Source organism: Dreissena polymorpha, chromosome 12, assembly GCF_020536995.1.
Source record: "Dreissena polymorpha isolate Duluth1 chromosome 12, UMN_Dpol_1.0, whole genome shotgun sequence".
Lineage (NCBI taxonomy): Eukaryota > Metazoa > Mollusca > Bivalvia > Myida > Dreissenidae > Dreissena > Dreissena polymorpha.
Genome location: NC_068366.1, coordinates 5,017,793 through 5,041,538, shown reverse-complemented (window position 1 = coordinate 5,041,538; position 23,746 = coordinate 5,017,793). Strand labels below are relative to the sequence as shown.

Here is a 23,746-nt window from a genome sequence, read left to right as displayed (position 1 = left end):
TTTTACATATTAACAAATTCTCTAGGGTGATTCAAAACATTAGTTATGTACTTTCATTACGCTTCAAAAATCAAGTACATTTTGAAGTCGCTTTATATATATTGCAAATCGATGTTTATGCCCATTGAAACCGCGATCGGAATTATTGCGCTTCGCCTCGTAAATTAGAGATGAACAATCTTTGGAGTAGATCTCTTAAAAGGCAGTTTTGTTGCTCATGTAGTATCAGTAATGTATTTTCTAAATTACTTTTAAAGAATTGGTTTTCATAATGATTTTTTTGTATTAAAAGCAATATCTCATTGATCAAAACATACCAGAAACGGGTTTCGGTCCAAGCTATGGAACCTCTAAGCATTGGACTTCAGAGTTTAAGTCCGGAGCTTTACCAAACTAGCTTATACATATAATTAGTAGAGCAACATATAAATATCATTATATATTTTTAGGCGCGTTGAAAAAGATTGGTTTCATCTTAACATTTTTACATATTTCGTGCTTTTAATGATCCTGAACATTCTTAAGTGTTTTGAGGAAGTTTCATACTTGATCAGCACCATTTAAATTCCATGATATCGATGGTCCCCATTCAAAATGCCGAACCCACATTTTTTTGACATTTAGTGATTTTTGCACTGTGTAAGGCGCGAAATCAGTGCGCACATGCCCAGAAAACGGTGAACCGCCTAACCAATCAGAACACGCCAAACGGCCGTATGATAAAATGCCGAACTGTGATGGTGGAAATAAAAATATTCAAAAATGCGAAGCTGAATATTATTGTAAAATGCGTCCGTCTGTGCGTCAATATTATTATTGTAACTTCGGCATTTTGCATATAGTTATGAAAATGAAAAAATAGCCCTCCTGAAAAGTTGTGTTTTTGTAAGTTCGGCATTTTAAATGGGGAACATCGATATCCGTTATGAAAAATGAATTGTCTTCATACAAAAAATAAGAAATCGTATACATGTAAATCACAGCAGTCAGTTTAAACATATTAATATATTAATGTGTATGCACATGTTCATACATATATACCTTAATCATACACAAATCATCCACATCTAGCAATTATAAAAAATAGGCGTTGTGAGCACAATGTATTTGGTATAACATATATAACGGACAACAAGTTATAGTCACGAAATAAGAAATAAATCAATGTATTGACCAGAAACTGGTCTATCAAGGATTGATATGAGCATGTATGGTGTATATGACAGTAAATTGTGATCAACGTACATGGCTGCAATAACCAATCATCCATCAATTTTTTTAAAGTATTGAACAACCAACCTTAGAAAAACGGAGCAGTTGAGCATTAATAACTCGTCAATTAGATAAAAGTATGAAAAAGCTTTGCATTTATGTTAAACGTATCTTATTGGTCAGAATAAAACACAATTTAATATGAAAAATTATTATTTCCAGAAGTTCTGGAACAATTAAATGACTAATTGTATTTTCACCTGGTTAATCCTGGCTAATTATCTTGTATACAATAGTAAGACTCGTCATAGCAAAGCGTTGTAATGTCTTGCCAAGGATTACTCTTCTAGTTGACACTGCCAACAATCATGTGTACACGAGATCCCAGCAAAGATGAACTAAATGCATTCTCTCTAGATATACATGTATATGTTCATATGTAATGACCTGTGTAGTAGAATACTCGTTATGACCTCAGCTTTTTCAAATAAATGCCTCTCTCGATTAGGATTGAAAGCATTCAAATGCAACGCGAACACAAAAACTTTATAAGTCCCATATGTCATAATTGCAGTATGTATTCATTAGTTCACGATGCATTTGAATGCATTCACACCGAAATGTTTTCAATCCAAATTGAGTCGTAATTCTCACAGAACGTGTGGACACAGCGAAATAATCCCTCAAATAATATAGCAATATATAATATAAATGTCTTTCAAATTCTAAACGTCCTCTGGGTTTCCTTTTTGTATGTTATATTTTTATAAATGAATTTATTTAAATATCTTAGCACATATAATATAGAAATTGAGTAGACATTAATTTTGTTTGCCAGTTGATTCAATGTTGCCACCTTGCATCTTGGTAAAATAAAAAGTAAAATTTCTCAAGTATCAACTCATGTCGATTTCAAATGTTAGTTCTTATCTTTATAAAAAAAACACAATACGGTCAACTGTGCTGAACGCCTCAAACAAATATGGTACCAATATAATTTGGACCGACTGCTAATCATGAATTTTATTGGGCTTGTGCGATTGACCATAAATGCCATTGTATAACTTTTTGTGATATTGTATGTTTATACAAATGTAAATATCAGTTTTCTTTTGATTAACAACTTATAACGACATATTTGAAACAATATGAGAGCTAGCTGTTCCAGTTAGTTACCAGAATCATATGGTAGTTCTATCGTGTTAGTATATTGGCGATATTTAAAGGGTGCCAAAACGACAAAACACTACAATAACACATATTCGCGCTATAACGACAATAATGATACTTTTCGTTCTTTTTTGTTTTGGCGACCTTAAAATCCGCGAGCACGCCAACACGGAACAAGGACAAATGTCATGAGTGTAACCATGGTGCAGAATCAACGAGGTTTCCCGGGCTTAACACACAGGCTGGACAAAATGTAAACACACCGTTGAGAACTTTATTTTTGCAAATATTTCAAGTTATTGAAATATATTTCCAAAATTCTTGCAGTTTTTGCCGATATCTGAAGGTATAAGAATAAATCCTTGAATACGCCTGAAATCGTTGACACAATTTTACGTTGCGTGAAAAATAACCGTTTACAATGAATGCAGTAGATACCGAATTTTCGAACAGGAACACATGCTTATTAAATCAAGTTTGAGGATGTATTTCACATTGCCATAGGCATCACAAAAGTCTGTCTTTTATGCACTATTTGTGATTCTTAAGAAAAATAATTTTAAAAAGTTATTTGAAATAGATAGGGATGGGAACGAATACTGGAAACGATATTCGAATATTCTTTTGTCATTATTCGAATATATTCGAATATTCGATTTTTAAACCTTATATTAAATTGTCCGAATTTATGACCGTCCAGATCAAATTACTATTCTTGATTGCCAAAAATGCCACTATAAATCGTATCTTATGTGCAACTTTGAAAAACAGGATAGAGTAATTTTTTTTAATCATTGATTATAATGCTCTTTTTTAAATAAATACTGTTTAGTTTCATTAGATGTAAGATATTTCAGGAAAACACATAACCTTAATTCTAATTTATTTCAATACTTATTATTGAACTGGATTACTTTCCATCGATAATATGTATGCTTTTGGTTTCGCTATTTTTTTATGGAATAAAGAACCATTTAAGAACGATTTAATTGGTTTAGATTTGAGAAACTAAATTCTGATTAGATTATCATTGATTTGATATATGGATAACGGAATTAAAACATACATGCCAGATCTCGACGGGAAAGTCCCGCCAGTTTGGTGATTGTTCCGGCGTCCCGATATGAGACAATTTGTCCAGATATTCGTTAAAACGTTCTATGAATTCACAATAAAATTCGCTATTCAAGCTCTGTCTGGATAAAAGTTACCATCGCTAATCCCTTTATTGCCCCTTATTGACAACCAACTTCTACTTCTCGAGTGCAACATTACCGGTATGTTAGGCGTAGACAGCTCTGGTAGACTGCATTTAAGATTTAAGGTTAACCAATCGCGAGAAAAAAATCAGCATTTTCAAAGCTTAAACAATGTTTTCTGTACTCTTCAATATGTATAAGGTACAGTAAGCTAAGTGAACAAAGCAATAAGTAGACTTATCAACTATGTAATAATTAAATTAAATACAGCTTAATTGAAACATAATTTAAGTGATGTCACGTATAACAATTCGGTAAATTTGAAACGAATGAAGTTATCATTTTAAGTCCCCAATATTTAATGCTTAATGGCATGAACATGAAATACATATTAGCTATTCAAATACAAACTTCAGTTAATTTGATACCCAATGCAAGTGATGTCGTCCCAAATAATTATTTTATGTCTATTTTACTCATTTCATATTTCAAATATAGATTCTATCTTGCAAAACGCAGTGTTGCAAAACGCACACTTTTATTGCTTCACACTGTATACAGCCGGGATTCGATCATTAATTTCGTGAAATTATGTAAAAAAAGCATGAAACTGTATTCACTCAGGATTCGATAATAAATCTTGTGACAACATATTTTAAAAATTATGTATTCGTTTCGTTGTATTGCTTCGTTGCACCCTACTTCGGTCCATGTGAATTACCGTGTCGCTAATGTAGACCAACCACACTAGTTATACCATCCCGATAAATTAATGAGTTTTGCGATTCAATGCGTAAACATCATAACCAGACAGATCTGTTAAAAGCCCCATTGACACTTAAAATCAACAAATATTTCGTTAATTATTTCGTAAAATAAAGTTAACCCATACAAAATCAGTGTTCCGTATATAATAGCCATAATTTCAACGCTAGATGTGGTCTGGTAACAGTGTATCTTGTTAAATCTATGTTACCAGATCACATCTAGCGTTCGCATTTTGGCTATTGCTTTAAGGAACAATGAGTTTGTATGGGTTAACTTTATTTTAAGAAATATTTTACGAAATATTCGTTAATTTTGAGTGTTTATGGGGCTTTAAATTATGTCTTGTACCAAGTTTTTGACTACAACGAGCAGGGTGTCCATTACTGATTAGGTAACGAGTGGCCGCTTTAGTTTGCTTTGAGTTTATGTAGATTTTCTTTCATTAAGATCTTAAAAACGTCCATCTCTCGGTCACTAAAGGGTTTAGCCCGTTTTTCGCTTATTTCTTTAGTGACAGAGTCAGAGGCCATATTGGACAATGTTCGTCTGACAAATTGCGCAAAAACGACGTCATTTTCAGGGTTGCATTGTTGGTAATTTTACTGTGGTAAGTTAACAAATATCAATGGTTAGGTTACAACGAAGTGACCATCGTTTATACAAATAAAATTATCTTGCGGCAACATAACCATGTAAATAACTGCGTTAATCAAGTTACTAGAGTTAATATTAACCACTGTTTATGCAATTGACCGCTGAGGTTAAAATACCTGTCAAGACACATTTTTTTAATGTTTATCAATATACGTAAATGTTTTACATAAATTTACTTTCATTTTCGACTGATTTTCAGAAAAGAGTTTGTACATATTGCATGAATTGATAGTAAATCAATGATTGGTCCCTCTCCTTATACCATCCCGTCTGCCAATTATCATCTCGTTCATTGAAGGAAGCTGTTATCAAAGCAATGACTTATAATGGAAACCAAAACTTCGACTTTGTACATGTACTTATAACTTTTTGGGAAGTATCTTTGCATAAAAAAGAATATTCGAATATGAATTTTGGTCGAATTTCGAATATTCGAATATTCGGATATTCGGTCCCATCCCTAGAAATAAACAAAGTCACGAAATCCTGCACCCTGGTAACGGCTGGATATGTTGTCATACTACGGTGGTGTAGTTGTTGGCGACCTACACGCCGGTTATCAGCTACCATTAATCAGAACCGGTTAGTAACAAGTTTAGTTTTGTATAGTTATGGAATGCTAGGGAAGAGATTTATCTTGAGTTTAAGGAACATATCAGTCATAGAGTAACATACTGTAATATGCGTTTACTTCAGGCGCAGTCTGAGTCGTTATCACCAGGCAACATGAAGCAGGCACATCTACTCCTTGTCGGCTTGGCAGTCCTGGTGTTTTTCGGTGCAGCTTACATTTATGGTCTCGATAAACAGACGCTTTCGCCCGTTGAAATGTTTTGGGTAGATAGAACACAACATAAAAGAATAAAGAGTGATTTATGCATACATCTATAAAAGTCCATTTCCTTATTCAATCTCTTTGTTGCACTGTATCTTAGGTACATTTAAGATCTAAGCACCGACTTTTCTCATACGATGACGATTCTAGTAAATGTACATGTATATGTTGTTTTTGGTTTCGTTAAATTATCGATTTTAAATTCATGAGTGATCAGATTATCCATCGATACTAACACATTTTCTTTCTATTCCATTGTTTCCCCGTTTGTTTACATAAGATAAAACGAAAGAGTTATGCTAGAAATCTTCGCTGTTATGATTACGTCATGACATAAAAAGTCATCATTTTACAGTGAAACAGTGTACAAAGGTCTTTTTTTTATTATAGTGTAACCCCTATTGAAAGGGCCAGCCGGTTTTGGCTTATGAGACACTTTTTGCATGTATACCATGTACCTCCAAACTCCTATCACTATGCCAGGCGCCAAGCGGAAAGAAGTCGGTAATCATTCATGTTTAACGCTCGCGGCTCACGAGCCGGCCATATCGAAACGAGTCCCATGACAAACATCCATCCTTCGACAAACGCTCCCCATGGGGCTCGAACCTTCGACCTCCCGATCCCAAGGCGGAAGCTTTATCCACTAGGCCACGGCGACCGGTTACAATTATAAAGACGTTAAACTGTTATATGTCATAGTTTGAAAGAGTGAACCTCAAGTCAGATATAACCCTATAAACTGGGGAAAAGCATAATATAACTAATAATAATAATTAACTTCCAGAGAATTATTATTATGTTTTTCAATTATCCCGAACTAATTTTTTAGTCTTTTTGAACATTTCGATAACAATTGTGAACACTTTATATCTATGATTATGTGGAAAACTACCATTCATACTCTTTTTAAATAAACAAAAAATACTCATCGTTGATGAAAAATCTAGAATAAAATGTACTGATAGATTTTAAAATAGGAATTGTATAAAACCGAGCAATAAACAAATCAACAATGAATAATGGTACATGTAACTGTGAAATGATGTGCATGTTATCCACGTTCTTTTAGTGTTTTTTTCATTATTACAATTTATTGGCGCTGTCAGTATGTCGATTTATAGAGAATAATAGGTTACTGCCTGATCTTTTTGTAATATATCAGGCAAGGCTTAGAAATATATAACGGCGAGGCTTGCCGAGCCGTTATTTGTTCATGCCGAGCCTGATATATTACAAAAGATCAGGCAATAACCTGTTTTTCTGTTTATCATACCTCTACGTCCCTGATTTTAAAGAAATAATGAAAAAATAGCTAAAAAGCTGCAGTTTTAGCGGGAAAGAATATGACTTGTGTCGTTTGACATGTTAATAATTACGTGATGAGCACGCGCGCTTAATATTTGTTAAAAAAAAGTTTTTTTGCTGTTTGTGTTGCATTTTGTGTTAAAAATATATTACATCTTGGTATCAAATTGTTTGTTTTGTTGAATATGATTGGATTTTACTAAAATGATTACTTTATATTTGATTCCGAGTCATATGACCATCCTCCACACATGACTGATATAAGGACTTCCTGTTGACCGTGATATAACAAAATATATAAGGCAACGTTATTTCAGGCGGATATCAATGTGGGGGTATGATAAAATTGATTGGGTTTCTCAAACAAAAGATACGACTGTTGGCTACCATTGTCGATAATTTAAGACATGCTTTTAAACTGTGATGATTTTAGATGCAGAAAGATAAACAGAATGCGTTACCCAAAGCAGAGGAATCACGTGACTACATGATCCCGAGTGACGTCGAGCTGAAGAACATGTCCAATACGCAATGGAAGCAGATATATTGGAAGTGTGTTCGTTGTTTTCAAATTGATTAGTTACAATAATTACTTATGTCCATTACAATCCTGTCGATCTGGGTTGAGTTGAGTTTGTAAGTTCTGGAAAAAAGTCAGAACAGGTGCAAGAAAAATGAACACTGCTTCTGTTGACATCGTTTGCCAAACACTATATATAATAAGTATTACATTTTAAATTGTGTATTGTTCGTATTGTCCGTATTTAGCTAACCCCTTCCCTGATGTTTCTTTTCCGAAACAAGTAGCATTGTAAAAGTTATATGATGGATTGTTGCTTAATTAGAATCGTATTTAGCCCTTGCACTCATGCATTTCCACTTTAAGGATTGTGAACGCATAAAGGCATTATCACTTCGATTTAAGGAGGAGAGCAAACAGACAGCCAGCGACGGCGTAGAAACATGCATACAAGGTTGTCGTAGATAGTCATAAGAAACGTTAAGACCGTTGTAAGTACGCCGAGGAACCTGTAAGGTCTCCAGGAGACGTAGGCATATTTTGCTCTCTTGTCCGCTACGTCTTTTATTGCCCTTCGTTAAGTGTTCTCGTTTTGCAGGTATATAAACCGCCTGCAGACGCTGTGCAAGGACGTGGTCCGGGTGGGGAAGCTGACGGACGGGGGAAAAGAGATATGTGCTGACGAACGCTACAGGCCGAGAGCTCCATGCATCATATACTCGTTCGGGTGGGTGCACATTATTTTAATTGTATAAACATACGCTAATAAGGTTATAGCACAGAGGGGTGTAAATTTAATAATCATGTGTGGTGTCGACTCATAGTGTATCGTAATTAAAGCGGATGCACAATTATAATGTACTTTCGTGGATGGATGTACATTAATACTCTGGAAGATTGTATAGTGTGTATACATTCAGATGTGTGCATATTATACTCGTTCGGCAGTGTGTACATTAGCATAAACACTCATTATAATTATTGCAGCATTTGCGTATGGTATATGCATAAACAAATTGACAATTTCATCTTCAAGAAAACGAAAACAACTTATAATGATATCAAAGTATAAACACACGAAATTCTTAATCAGGCGAGCGCAAATCAGAACGTTCTTTACGACACAGTATATATTCATTCGATCTGATATTAAACAAACATATATCATAATATTTGCATTAAAACGAGTTCAGCATAATAGTGTGATGCAATTAATATTCTCAATAAATGTCAATTCTATTTCAGCATAAACAATGACTTCTCGTTTGACAACGAAGCAGTAAAAATGTTTGGATGCGATGTATTCTGCTTTGATCCGAAGTACTTGTTTAGGGATAAGGCACTGAATACTCAACGCAACATTGTATGTATATACTGTAAAGGAGATAAACATGCACCTTACACGACTGGCATTATGTAACGAATTCTCCAAACTAATCAAACATTAAAATACAACGATTGGTTACATTATGATATATTAATAAAGAATGATATTGTCACGTAATTACACATTGTTCGTTGATATCACACAGTAATAACCAAAGTTCATTTCTGTTTTCATCGAGATTTATTTCTGTTAAATAATTTCTAACACAACGCTTCTAATGTTCATGAAGTACAATTTTACAGCGTGGCGGCCTATTGGCCACCACGTCAAGAAAACGTGACTACTCTACTCGATTGTCAAACTTAGGACTCCACTTCATACAACGCAGATGCCAATTTATACAATAATGGACAAATAAATTGGGTGACGGCTGTCTGGATGATTGACTTTAACATGAGTTGAATTACCTGATACGGGATGGCTTTATGTGTGACTTACATATCTTGTGCATATAAATGCCAATAATTAAGCGAGACCACGTTTGTTTAACTGCATATATGAAAGTTCACCTGTCATTTAACATGAAAATATACACAAATTAACAGTGCTGCATGTGCTTACCATAGACATAACTAATTAGTGAACCCAGCACCATAAAATGTACTGTGTAGCGTAATTGCGTATTGTTCGTGGAAAACACACAGTAACAACCAAAGTTCATTTCTGTTTTTATCGAGATTTATTTCTGTTAAATAATTTCTAACACAACGCTTCTAATGTTCATGAAGTACAATTTTACATCGCGGTGGCCGACATGGCCACCACGTCAAGAAAGCGTGACTACTCTACTCGATTGTCAAACTTAGGACTCCCCTTCATACAACGCAGATGCCAATTTATACAATAATGGACAAATAAATTGGGTTACGGCTGTCTGGATGATTGACTTTAACATGAGTTGAATTACCTGATACGGGATGGCTTTATGTGTGACTTACATATCTTGTGCATATATATATGCCAATAATTAAGCGAGACCACGTTTGTTAAACTGCATATATGAAAGTTCATCTGTCATTTAACATGAAAATATACACAAATTAACAGTGCTGCATGTGCATACCATAGACATAACTAATTAGTGAACCCAGCCATGGGCAATAACTTGGTGCATTTTTCTCGTCTAATTTGACGATGACATATGATGTCCATTTATGCATTTCTTCATGAAGACAGATATTATGTATTCAGTTACACCGAACATGGAATATACATGAAATACACCAATTATGCGACACACCTCATTTTCATTAAAGAAAGATTTTATATTTTATGATTTAAAATCTTTAGAAAGATCAAATCCTGAATGACAAGTGTCTTACAATATCATGTATCAATGTTAAATGACGTTGATCGATTGTCCACGTAACACTGCAGGCGATGTTTGACTAGTGACCTCCTGTGCTGTCCATTCGAAGTAGGTATTGCCCGGGTTGAATATGTACCTGTTGCTGTCAAGTAGATGTCTTGGTTTGTTGTTTTCTGTCTATGTTGATCCATGGGTGATGTTATCTACCATTGCTGTCGTGAAGAAGCTCTATCTATCGCCAAGCTGTGTAGGCAAATCGCACGTGGTCGGTTGCACTCATCTGCGTATCAAGGTTCGCATCGAGGCTGGATATGTCATCGTGGTTTCTGTTATTTTTGTCGCTGAACCAGCAGTCATCGCGTCGTTGTTTCTGTTGTTGAATCCATCGTGATGTTGTCTCTGGATATGGTGTTGATGCGTACCGCGTTGCTTATCAATTGTGACGTCTGTTAAAACCTTTGTGATCGCATTGTTGTTTCTGTTGTTGTTGATTGTACTTTTGTTCTTGGTTCCAGCGTCTTCATTTCTCTTGGGACATTAAGATCTTCTATTGGCCATAATGCTCACGAGGAATTAACTATAGCAGTGTTCTCCTTGATGTCTTAGGCCTCGGAAGTATCATTCCAAATGCGTTATCTACGCACGTCAAATAGTTGAACGGCTGCATCTACTCTATAGTGTTTAACGTCACAAGTATTGTGTCCAGTATTGCGTCACTTGTTGTCCTTCGAAATCTTCTGGCGTTGGTCTTCTTTTAGCGATAGAACCAGGTATTCACTTTGAGTGTAAACGCCGTGATGTTCCATTCTAATTATGTTGTTTGTTTCTTCTATTCGTTGTGGAAGGCGTTGTCTCGCGAAGTCGCTCTTCTTCGGCGTTGTCTTCAAATCTCGATATTTTTATCTGCGTCGTGGTGATACAAGTATCAGTTGTTCAAAATCATGGCAAACATTTATAAATATCCCCTTAGTTATTGTTAAATATCGTCATGACAACTTACTGTGATATCTTATTAAAAAAAAATAAATTCTTTACAACGCAAAAATATTAGTCAATTCCTCAAAACATACTTCGGATAAGTACATGACAGTTTGACATCTGACAAGCCATTTACTTAATATGACCTGTGTACCGCCTTAGGCATCATATGATTACTATTTCGACTTTTTGGTATTTTGTCATTTTACGCACGTGCAGCCAGTAAAATTTTGACAGGCGAGCGCCACTTTAATGCCCCAGAGTAATGGGTAATGATAGACGAACCTGTTCATCTCACGATTTCATAAACCTCATCTTTACTACTAAAGTTTTGCCGTTGGGCATAGATTTATTGACATGTTTGACCTGTGCACTTGTAAAAATGCGCAAATATGACAAGGCAGACTTTTATATATATGCATTCATAAAATAAGAACACGTATTTGTATACTTCAAAATTCAGGTCTTTGCTCCTAATCGAACTACTCAAATAATTCTTATGCGACATCGCATCTTCTGTCCATAGCGTAATTTGCTTCGATGGCACAGGGATAAATTCTCTAACTCATGAGGACGCTAAGGTTATCAGAACCTCGGGCTCGGTATGTCCGAACGCTGATCAGTCAGCCGTGCTCATAAAATATAATTGTAACCCTTAAACAATTATATTAGAAATTTAATGCGTACATATCGTTATATTTTCACTGCGCTATACGCGTCAGATCGCATTAAATTCTTACTTAAAATTACTCAAGACCTTCAATATTACCGATATCCTACATATATTTGCATCAACACAATGACGTATATACATATTTACATAATATATTTTTTTGTGTCTGTCCTATTCATACTCGCAATCAACATGATTTTTCTTATTTCCTATTTTCTTTCTTTTACAATTCGGAAAACTATTTTTAAATTTTCCAATAATTTTTATTTATTCGTCCTCTTTAATTTTCTTTATCATTCTAATAAACAAAACCCGCCTTATTTTCTTTATTAAAATAATAAACAAAACTGTCTTAAATAATCTAAATTCCTAAATTCTTAATTCTGCCAATGTAAAATACTAGGTAAATTCTTTGAATATTTTTTATATTTGTTCCTTCTTCGAGTTTTTCTATTATATTAATAAATAAAATCATCCACAAATTTTCTTTATTAAAATAATAAACAAAACTGTTTTAAATACTCTTATTTTTCCTCGTACATTTTAATTTAATGAAAATTTACAAACATTCCAACAATTTAAAATGGATTGGTAAGCAAAACAAAACCATAAGTCCGTACATAATCCTATATTATAACAATACCAAAAATATATAAAAATTCTTTAAATACTCTCTGTGTGTACGCCTTTAATTTAATGATTTCCATAACTCATAAAAATAATGTAAAACTCAAATATCTCTTTTTATTCTCAATTCACCGTTATTTATAAAAATGTACCGATAAATGTAAAATTGGCACGATTTTGATATTTGCAAAATTTGTTCGTACATAATTGATTATCATCATTATTATTTTTAACATCTGACTACGTAAAATTCTTTAAAACAATTTTTAAAAATTTCGTTGTCATGACGCCTTTTACTTTTTATTTCTTACTTGATAAAATTTGAAATAAACCCCTGTTTGCCGTAATTTATGAAAACACTGACCGTTTTCCATGTTGCGTTGTTTTTTCACGTTGGCCTGTGATTCCGTATAGTGTTGTTTGTACTCCGTTTTCCATGTCGCGTTGGCTTTTTTTTTTTGTTGTTGTTGTTGGTCGTTAAAATGAGTGGCACTTCTGGTTCATCCTGTCACTGCGCACCATTAATGTACTGTGTCACGTAATTACACATTGTTCGTTGATATCACACAGTAATAACCAAAGTTCATTTCTGTTTTCATCGAGATTTATTTCTGTTAAATAATTTCTAACACAACGCTTCTAATGTTCATGAAGTACAATTTTACAGCGTGGCGGCCTATTGGCCACCACGTCAAGGAAACGTGACTACTCTACTCGATTGTCAAACTTAGGACTCCACTTCATACAACGCAGATGCCAATTTATACAATAACGGACAAATAAATTGGGTGACGGCTGTCTGGATGATTGACTTTAACATGAGTTGAATTACCTGATACGGTATGGCTTTATGTGTGACTTACATATCTTGTGCATATATATGCCAATTATTAAGCGAGACCACGTTTGTTTAACTGCATATATGAAAGTTCACCTGTCATTTAACATGAAAATATACACAAATTAACAGTGCTGCATGTGCTTACCATAGACATAACTAATTAGTGAACCCAGCCATGGGCAATAACTTGGTGCATTTTTCTCGTCTAATTTGACGATGACATATGATGCCCATTTATGCATTTCTTCATGAAGACATATATTATGTATTCAGTTACACCGAACAAGGAATATACATGAAATACACCAATTATGCGACAATATTCAGTAAAAAAAATTATTTGTTATTACATGGCTTTTAACTGACCGAGTGCGTTATGATACAACGTTGTAAATATATATTTGACTCGAGTTATCCCTTCGCCCAATATTTATGAACTGACCCGTATCACTGAACAGTTGTCAATTACGCGAAACTTAACGTGACTTGTTCACAGATTATTGTATTCACAATGATCTCTTAATTGCTTAATGACATGGATATATTACTTTAACCATCTGAAAAATCTGGAAGGTTCATTTGAATACTATTTAATTTTAGTTTTTATTTAGGAGCTTTGTAAATTATAATTATGAACATTAATAAGCACGTTTAAAACATCAAATTTAAAAACGGTTATAAATGTAGCATAATAAACCCTTATTTTAAATACAATTACTTTGTTTAATGGAAACAACACATTCAGTATCTCATGTTTTGTTGGCAGCATGAAGATGGAGTCGAAACGCATTTCAGACCATGTCATGTTTTACAATTGGGGACTTTCTGGAGAGAATACGGTCAACAAGCAAGGCTGGAAGATGAAAACTCTGAGAACCATTAGAAATGATCTCGGACACTCGAAGGTAAACAACATCTTATCGTCAAAGTGGTAACTAACATACATGTATTCTGAAGTTAATCATTGTGTTGGTTGTGTATGCACTACGGAAAATGTAAAAAAAACATACAAACAAGATAAACAGCAGCAACACAAAACACATAATGCGCTTAAACGAGCAATCGTCTGTATACAATTACTCTTTAGAATCTAAATGGTTATTATATGTTAATTTGTATTTTGGAATTTAGTTGTCTGAAGTTAAAATGAAAACTTAACAAAATTACACTTATCCAAAAGCAAAAGATTGATTATTTTAAAATTATTCGTATACTATTTATATGAAATCTACTGTGGCACAGAGATGACGTCACTGTTCGTCAACTATTTTCTTCCTAAGAGAAAGTGATTTGAGAAAACGAGATTCTAAGACGAAAGAACGAAAAACTAATTTGAAGGGTTCAATATAAAGTAATTGCCAGTAATAAAATTCTAGTATTTTCTATTAATATCTTTACTATTTAATGAGAATCAACTTAATGATTGTTCTTTATTTAATTATTAGTAAGTTGACACATGATTTTTGTTTTGCATAGAAAACGATTGACATCCGAAAGATGGACATAGAGACGTTTGAATAGAATTCCATGCTGCAAATGATTCCCGCAGGAGACCTTGATGACGTCAGACAGTTTGCTGTTGAGGCACACTTCATGCATGGTGAAATTACAGGAAACTTGCAGTTATCTGCCCTAAGACAACTGTATGACAGAGGTTTTCGGATATTCATGAGGGACAGGAACCTATATTTCGGGATAGAAGGGTCTATGACAACATTGAATGAGATTTCATTGATCAACGTTCTCTACAGTTAGGAGACTTGAAGCATGGTAATACAAATAAGTTGAATTATGGTGTTGTGTTATTTGTTTTTTGATATCATATACATTTAGACACTCATATTCATATTGTTTCTAACAATATTGTTTCTAACAAACGATTTACAATATCGTGTGTTTATTGTTTTATTGTGAAATATTTATGAAATTTATTATAATTGTGTTCGTGGGAAAAACATTTTTTTAACTAAAGAATGCCACTTGGTATTCATTATCGAGTTTATATTAAGTATTTTTAGCATGACAGGAAATATTTAAGTGACGTATATCATGTATTAATCGTATATCATGTTTTATTGTTAAAAGCTGTTTTTAATATCGACACTTTTTTCCAGTTTCTTTTTTTTTCATTTTTACTGCCTTCATTCATAAAATAATTATTATTGTAATGAACAGAACAGAACAAATATTGTATTCACTTAAGCATATTTAAGCTCATCGTGATCCATATTATAAGACATTTATACATGCGTGAAAAAAAAAGAGTAATTAAGATAATAATTCACTATGCTTGAGAGTGGTGTGTGTTCATTTAAACAATGAATTGAGTATAATCAAGCGTTCCAACACGCTGTCGCGCGTGATAACGCCAGATAACACACGGCCGCGAGATAACACGATATCGCCCGCCGTCTTGTCTTGATGAATTCAATCTTTCGTCAATGATATATCTCTGATATACATGATAATTAACTTTTTAATCTCTTATTACATTATATTATTGTGATATATTTCGTATTGTATGTGTATTTGTTTGCAGTTGTGTACTAAAATGTATTAAACAATTTAATTGTTTGTAATAAATATTGTGGTTTGTTTGGGTAATTTTTTTTTTATTAAGTAGGAATATGCATAACAAATGTATTAACCTATAACATTAATACTACAGAGGGAGTAACAATCCATCGCAAAGAGCTAATTTGGGTTCATGACTAGTGTGAGTGCAGAGTGTATAAGCTCAAAGCGAATTCAGATCACGACAGTTCAACACTTCTGGCGCGGATATACATAGGGACATTGACATAGAAACTAAAAATGGTTCAAGGATTGATCAAGTGACAATCACCATAAAATGTTGTGCAGTGTTTTAGTGTGATATTTTAAATAAAATGCAATACAACCAATAAAGTATTTTAAGTATTATCAAACCTTGTAAAACATGAGGATTAGATGCCCAAAGGCAGTATATCTACTCCTCGAGGTAAATCCGAACAAATAAAACTAACATACGACTGCAAGAACTAGATCGATCTCTGATATAAGGGCACGATATTTGCACATTTCACTCTGTGTATCTATTTTGTACATTTTATTTTGATATTTAGCGAGAAAAAATACACAGGTAGTTGTGTTATTTTTAGCTTTTAAACTTTGAGTTTGACATTGACCTCTAACCAATTGACATGTATCTTGAGGGTTATATACTTGCTTATAGTACTGCAATTTTTTAGAAGATGAATACCACTTTGTTATGGATTGTACATTATATACTGATGCAAGAAAAGCTCATTTAACACCATGTTATTACGTAAGACCAAAGATCATAAAGTGTATAGATTTATTGACCGCTCAAAATAGTAATATTGTAAAGAATTAAGCTATGTTTATTTATAAAGCATGGTAAATAAGAAATACTTATAATACATATTACGATTATGGTATGATTTTTGGTATATATTTATGCAACGCCTCTCGCTGTATATTGTCTTCTCTTAAACACCCATTATTTTTGTTTTGACGATGTATCGGGTTTTTTTTGTTTTGTTTAAAATTTAAATGACCTGTGACTTTGTTTTATGAACATTGTATTGACATTTCATGTATACTCATGGGCTTATTGTCTACCGTATTATCAAACAAACTGTAATCTGTACTCGCTTATGGTAGTGATCAAATGCACAATATTACATAGCATCCATCAACTTGTAATACTATAATGTATGTATGATTAGATGCTGCCTGGAAAAGCATAGCATGACCATGCGAGTGATCTTGGCCTCAGTGCGACAAACACGGGTCTTGTGCGTGACATACCATTGATCGATATTGAACAAATGTTTTCCAAGATGTTTGAAATCCAATTTCTATTGCATCGAACAGAACAATTATCATCGATCGAAAATGAACATCGATCTAAAATAATACTGCTTTTTTCAAATTGCTCGATGTCATACATATTTTATGAACATGTTAACATCGTCTATACATTATTGTACATATCCATGTAACAGTCATTAATAATACAGTGTGACAAAGGTGGAGAATAATTAATGCAATTAAATGTGACGCCATGAGCCTAATTATTCGATAGTTTCCGTATAATGAGTTCCAGTTGTTCCGTGTATAACTCTAGAGAGCTAGTAATGCAGGAATGTGATTTTTCCTCCTTTGAGCTGATTTCCTCCCTTTCATTATCAAGATTCCCTCCCTTTTTATATCAAACTAATTATACAAATAGTCATTAACTTTACTTGATCTATATATAAATGAAGAGTTTGGTTGAACATTGTAAGTGAGGTAGGGCATTTCCCTCCCCTGAAGTGGTTCTTAAATCATACCCCTGTAATGGGAAAGTGAAGATCAGTAACTTTAAGAAAGTTAAGTAATTTGCCAAATCTTAAAATTCCTGAGAGCGTATAGCAATGCGCTAGCAGTACTTTCGCAGCGAACCTCAACATCGGTTTCATCGACTTTCTTTTCAAATGTATGACCACAAAATTCTTGAAGAATAGCACATCAAATCATGTTTTCCATTTGCATCTATTTACATACTATGGAATGCAGTTTATGCTGTTAGCTGTTCTTTCCAATTGATCTATTTGTAAAGTAAGCCTTTAACTAGGAACGTGAAACAATATCATTCGATGTGCACACGATGTAATTCGTCATACTGCGGAGTTGTTATAAATTTATTTAATTTCTAACTAACGTATCACGCTGCTGTAGCCGCCAATAGCACCGTACACACACAGGCCAAACGTGTAGCCGCCAAAAGCCCCGTACACACACAGGCCAAAAAAATTCAGTTTGTCGTATCCTTCAACAGATTTGGTTCCCTTTGCTATGTTTATGCGTCTTTTAAGCCGGTTAATCTTCCGAACCGTAATTGCTTCAGGGTCAAAATGTGTATCTTTTTATATCGGGATGCTTAATATATGTTTTAGTTCTAAACCATTCCATATGAACGATAACCAGTGTACTGACAGGTTTTCTTACGCTCATTTCAGATGTAGTTTATAACATTATGGTATGATGTATACCCGTTTCGACGTCGTAATTTGTTATTGTTAAGTAAGGGTATCACGTTTATACGTTAAAACGGTCGCGTTTCGTGTTTTGCCGATTAACGTTTACAAAATCAGTAAACGTTTAAACGGCAGTCAATATCAACATAATACATTTTAGTTCATTTCGTTACGACGTTGCAAATCTTATTAACAGCTGCCGAAAAAGACTCATATTTGTATCATGTGCGCCAATGGCCCTTATTCACAATACCGTAAACATAACAATACACCATGTACGGACTAGACGTCTTGAATATTTAACGCGCGTCGGCACGAAGTGCTCGATACATTCTCCCCGCCATTTGTTGCATGAGCATGCCCCGAATCGTCTTGAACATTCGACGCGCGTCGGCACGAAGTGCTCGAGGAAATTTCCCCGCCGTTTCTTCATTGGCATTCATGTTTAGAGATATGGCGAACGAGACAGGTCGCGGCAAAAAATCTCCGTATTGGAACTTTTTTTTTTATTTTTTTTATTCAATATCATACATATAATGTAAACATGTATATGATCATACAACACAGTGATTGTATAAAGCAATAAAGTTCACACATGTTATACAAGATATGCTAATATATATAAAATATTTTTTTTAGAGAGAAAAGAAAAGAACAACAGAGGAATAGTTATGAAAAATGATGAGTTGTATAAAGTCGGAAGAAAGCATACTGTATTTGTGTGTTTAGTTGTATATTCACAATGATCTTGTCAGATTGAAAAAAAAATATAAACAAAAACTATTTTAGAAAGATAAAAAAAAAAACTATTTTAGGAAGATAAACTAACATTAGAGTGAAATGTATATAAGTGGACAAAACATTATGAGAATTTAATCCGATTCCATTTTTGTTCAAAGATTTGTAATGTGTCATTACTAAGGGCTATTTCTTTCTCAATCTGGATTTTTAGTTTAAGACTATGGACAAAACAATTAAAATTTGGTACTTGTTTTTTGTACTTCATGTTTAAGATAAAATATTTCATCAATATAACCATAAAATTCACAATATTATTACCGTCTATTGATTTCAATGAGTTAATTCCGAAACTTACATTTAAGAAAGATAGTTTAACGTTTAGTTGCTGTTGTTCAAGAAAAGATGTTAATTGATTCCAAATAGGCTGGATGTGTTTGCACTCCCAAAAAAGATGTTCTATAGATTCAATGTTTTCACTGCAGAAGTCACACAGATTTGAGTTAGATAATTTGCATTTAAAGAGATATTTATTTGTAGCTATAATTCTATGGATGTATTTATATTGAAAATTTCTCAGTGTGCTTTCAATAGTTGCTTTATATGGCATGGTAAATATGTGTTTCCAATTAAGTTCATTTTCTCCAAAAAGGACTTGCCATTTATTTTGGATTTTGGAGTTTTCCGTAGGGTTTTTAATTTGTAGTTTGTAAAATATTTTATTTGTTTTGTTTTTTCTTCCAAGTATGTTTTCTACAAATGTTGTTTGAGTACATGGTGTATTATTTGTATTGATTTCAGATTTAATATGTATGGGTATGCTTTTGATTAGTGTGTAGTACTTTAGAAAATTGTTTGAAGGTATTCCGTATAAGTAGCATATATTATCAAAAGAGTAGAAATCCTTAATTCTATAGTCATATAATTGGTCGATATATTTAATGCTTCGTTCAAACCAATCTTTATAGAAAAACGTCTTATTGTTTGAAGTTATGTCTTTATTGTTCCATAAAATTGTTTTACTGCTGGTTTGGGTTTCTAAGTTATGAGTGACATCACTCCACGCTGATAGAACATCAGACAGAAATATGTTTTCGTTTGCAATTTCATGTAAGATAGTATTGCTGATGTTACATTCAAAGAGTAAGGAGTCACCATATTTTTTTAGGATATTCTGGTAGAATAATTTCCATTTACTCGTATTGGTATTATCTAGGTATCTTTTAACCCAGTTGCATTTGATTGCATTCAAGAATGAGTCAATGTTCGTTAATTGGATACCTCCATTTTCTACAGATTGAATTAACTGAGTTCTTTTTATTTTATCAGGCTTACCATCCCATATGAAGTTAAATATTGCTGATTTTATATCGTTAATAACATCATTTGGTGGATTTGGGAGAACTGTTAATACATATATTAATTTAGGAAGTGCAAACGTTTTCAATACTGTGTTTTTTCCGATTAGTGTAAGTTTACGATGATGCCATGATTTTAAGCAGTTTTTAAATTTCTGTAATTTAGGTAGTATGTTTTTAAGAACTGTATCCTTTTCATTATTTGTGAAAGTAATTCCTAACGTTGTGGCTTCATCGGAAGTCCAATTAAATTTCATTTCTTTTTTATATAGAACATTACTTTGTTTTAATTTACCTACTCGTAGCACAGTACATTTACTTTTGTTTAGTTTTAGACCCGATGTCATTCCGTAAAGGGTTAGCGACTCTATTAGGTTATGGAAAGAATCGTAATTGTCGTTTAAAAAGTAAGTTGCATCGTCAGCAAATAGGGATTGTTTGATTTCTTCGTCAGGTTCTAGTGATATGCCTTTTATGTGTTTATTTGATTGTATGTGATGTGATAGATACTCGATGCAAATAATAAATAGCGATGATGAGAGTGGACATCCTTGTCGAACCCCCCGTTCGATGTTAAAACTGTTTGAAAAGAAGCCATTGTTAATGATTATACTATTAATATCGGTATAGAAAAGTTTGACCCATTGAATGAGACTTTCACCAAAGTTCAAATTTTCTAAGCAGGAGAACATAAATGAATGATCAAGCGAATCGAATGCCTTTTCAAAGTCTGCAAAGAATATTAGACCAGGACTATTTGAATTGTTGAAATAGTTTATGCATTCTTGGATAAGACGAACGTTTTCACCAATGTAACGTCCTTTTATGAAACCAGATTGAGATTTTGAAATAATTGATGGTAATATTTTTTTATTCTGTTTGCTATACTTTTAGTTGCAATTTTATAATCATTGTTTAGTAAACTAATTGGGCGCCAGTTTGATAAGGATTCTAAGTTTTTTCCAGGTTTTGGAATAAGTGATATAATACCTTGTTTTTGTAGCGTAGTTAAGTTTTCATTGTTAAATGAATAGTTAAGTGAATTAATTAGATGTGTTTTTATATCATTCCAGAATATTTTATAAAATTCGATTGTGATGCCATCAGATCCTGGGCTTTTGTTATTTTGCATTTCTTTTAGGGCTAATCCACATTCATATTCATTAAGCAATCCGTCGCACAGTTGTTTTTCCTCCTGGTTTAAAGCGTGATGTGTATTTTTAAAAAGGGTGTTATTTTCAACATTTTTTCGTTTATAGAGGGTTTCGAAAAATAAACGTTGTTCTTCTAGTATTTGAGTTCTGTTTGTTATATCTTTGCCATTGACTACTAATTTGTGTACAGTTTTTTGTTCACTTCTACGTTTTTCAATGTTTGCGAAATATTTTGTGTTTTTTTCATTGTGTTCAACATGCTGAGCACGCGCTCTTAGTATTATTCCATTGAGATGTGTATGATAGATTCCATCTAATATTTGTTTTTTTAATGTTATTTCATTTTCAATGTCGGTGGTATCATTTGTGTTTGTTTGGTGCAATTGTTTTTCAAGTGTTTCAATGGTTTTGATGGTTTCAGTTTCAAGTTTGTGTGTTTCTTTTTGTTTAAATGATGTGTATCTAATTGTTGTGTTGCGTATATTTCCTTTAATTACTTCCCATAAGGTGTTTGGGTTTGCATCTTTATTATTTTGAACTGTATTTAATATTTCCTGTTTTATTTGTGTTTGATATTGTGTATCTAATAAGATGCTGTTGTTAATTTTAAAGTATCCTGGGCCTCTTTCAGGTTGTATATTGTGCAGTTTAAGTTCAACTAGAGAGTGGTCAGTCATGAATCCTGGTTTTATGTTACATGTGTCAATAATGTTGCAAAGAGATTCAGATATTAAAAAATAGTCTAATCTACAAAATATTGTTGGTTTTGTGTTTGAGTGCCAGGTGAATTTGCTTTCGTTTGGATATATTGTACGCCAGATGTCTATCATATTGTAGTTTTCAATTATGTTATTTAAAATGTTTCTATTTTTAGGATGAGTATAAAGGTTTCCATTCTTTTTGTCTAATAATGGGTTAAGAACAGTATTAAAATCACCACCGATTATAATGTTTTTATCTTGGTTATTAATTATAAAGGATTGTAATGTTTCATAGAATGTGGAATCATCTATGTTAGGGCCGTAAACATTAATTAATGTTAATTCTGTTTCGTGTATTTTGATATCTATACTTGCTTGTCTGCCAATTATTATTTCGTTAAAGTTATTGACTGTGATCCCTATATTATTTTTTATCAGAAAGGCAATGCCTTGTTTATTTGTATGTTGTCCACTAAGATAGATGTCTCCGTCCCATTCATCTTTTAAGGTTTGTGCTAAAGTATGTGTCAAGTGACTTTCTTGTAGTAGGCATATACTTTTTTTTTTTTCGTCTAACCATTTGAAGATTTTAATGCGTTTGTCTTTATTGTTTAGCCCTTTTACGTTCAGAGTGCATAATTTAATCATTTAAAGAGAGGGAGGGTGTGTAAATATTATTATGTGGGTTTGTCCAGTAAGTTTCTATTTTAAAGATGTCCGTGCATACATACAAAATTAGAAAACACAAATTAAAGATCCAAAAATATGAAGATTCTATAGACGTGAAGAAGTGAAAAGAAATAATGACAGAAGGAAGAAAAATGAGCTGTAAAATATGAATCCCAAAACAGGTATCTTGGAGCAGTATATATAATACAATATTCATAACTTTCAGCTTCTGCATGTTTAGACACAAACAATTCAGCAACTTAAACACAAACATACAGTATAAGAACAAAATAACAAAAAGTACAAAAGGAGGCTTAATGAGGTATAATGAATGATTGTGGTTGCAATCAAACATAGGGGCTTATTTACATTAAAATACATGATTTACAACATATGAAAATATATTATATGTAATTTTATGGGTAATGTATTATGTATGGTGAAACATAAACATGTGACAAACAAACTACTGTCTTCATAATTCACACAAATAAAACCCGAATGCAACAATGTATGATGGTTCATTTTATTTCTACTTTTTATATGTTTATAATTTAAATAATTATTAATTAAGCAATAAAGTTGGATAATTTGGAAAAATCTACACTTAAATATACTTAT

General features: G+C 33.0%; 1 protein-coding gene across 1 annotated transcript in view; it reads left to right on the top strand.

Annotated features, from left to right (window-relative positions):
- Nucleotides 1-7,741: 7,741 nt before the first annotated feature.
- LOC127853832 (probable methyltransferase-like protein 24) overlaps nucleotides 7,742-23,746 on the top strand; it is a 44,177-nt gene continuing 28,172 nt past the window's right edge. Inside the window, exons 1-2 of the mRNA XM_052388621.1 lie at nucleotides 7,742-7,782; nucleotides 8,265-8,393. Coding sequence (XP_052244581.1) covers nucleotides 7,742-7,782; nucleotides 8,265-8,393 — 170 coding nt within the window. The remainder of the gene's footprint in view (nucleotides 7,783-8,264; nucleotides 8,394-23,746) is intronic.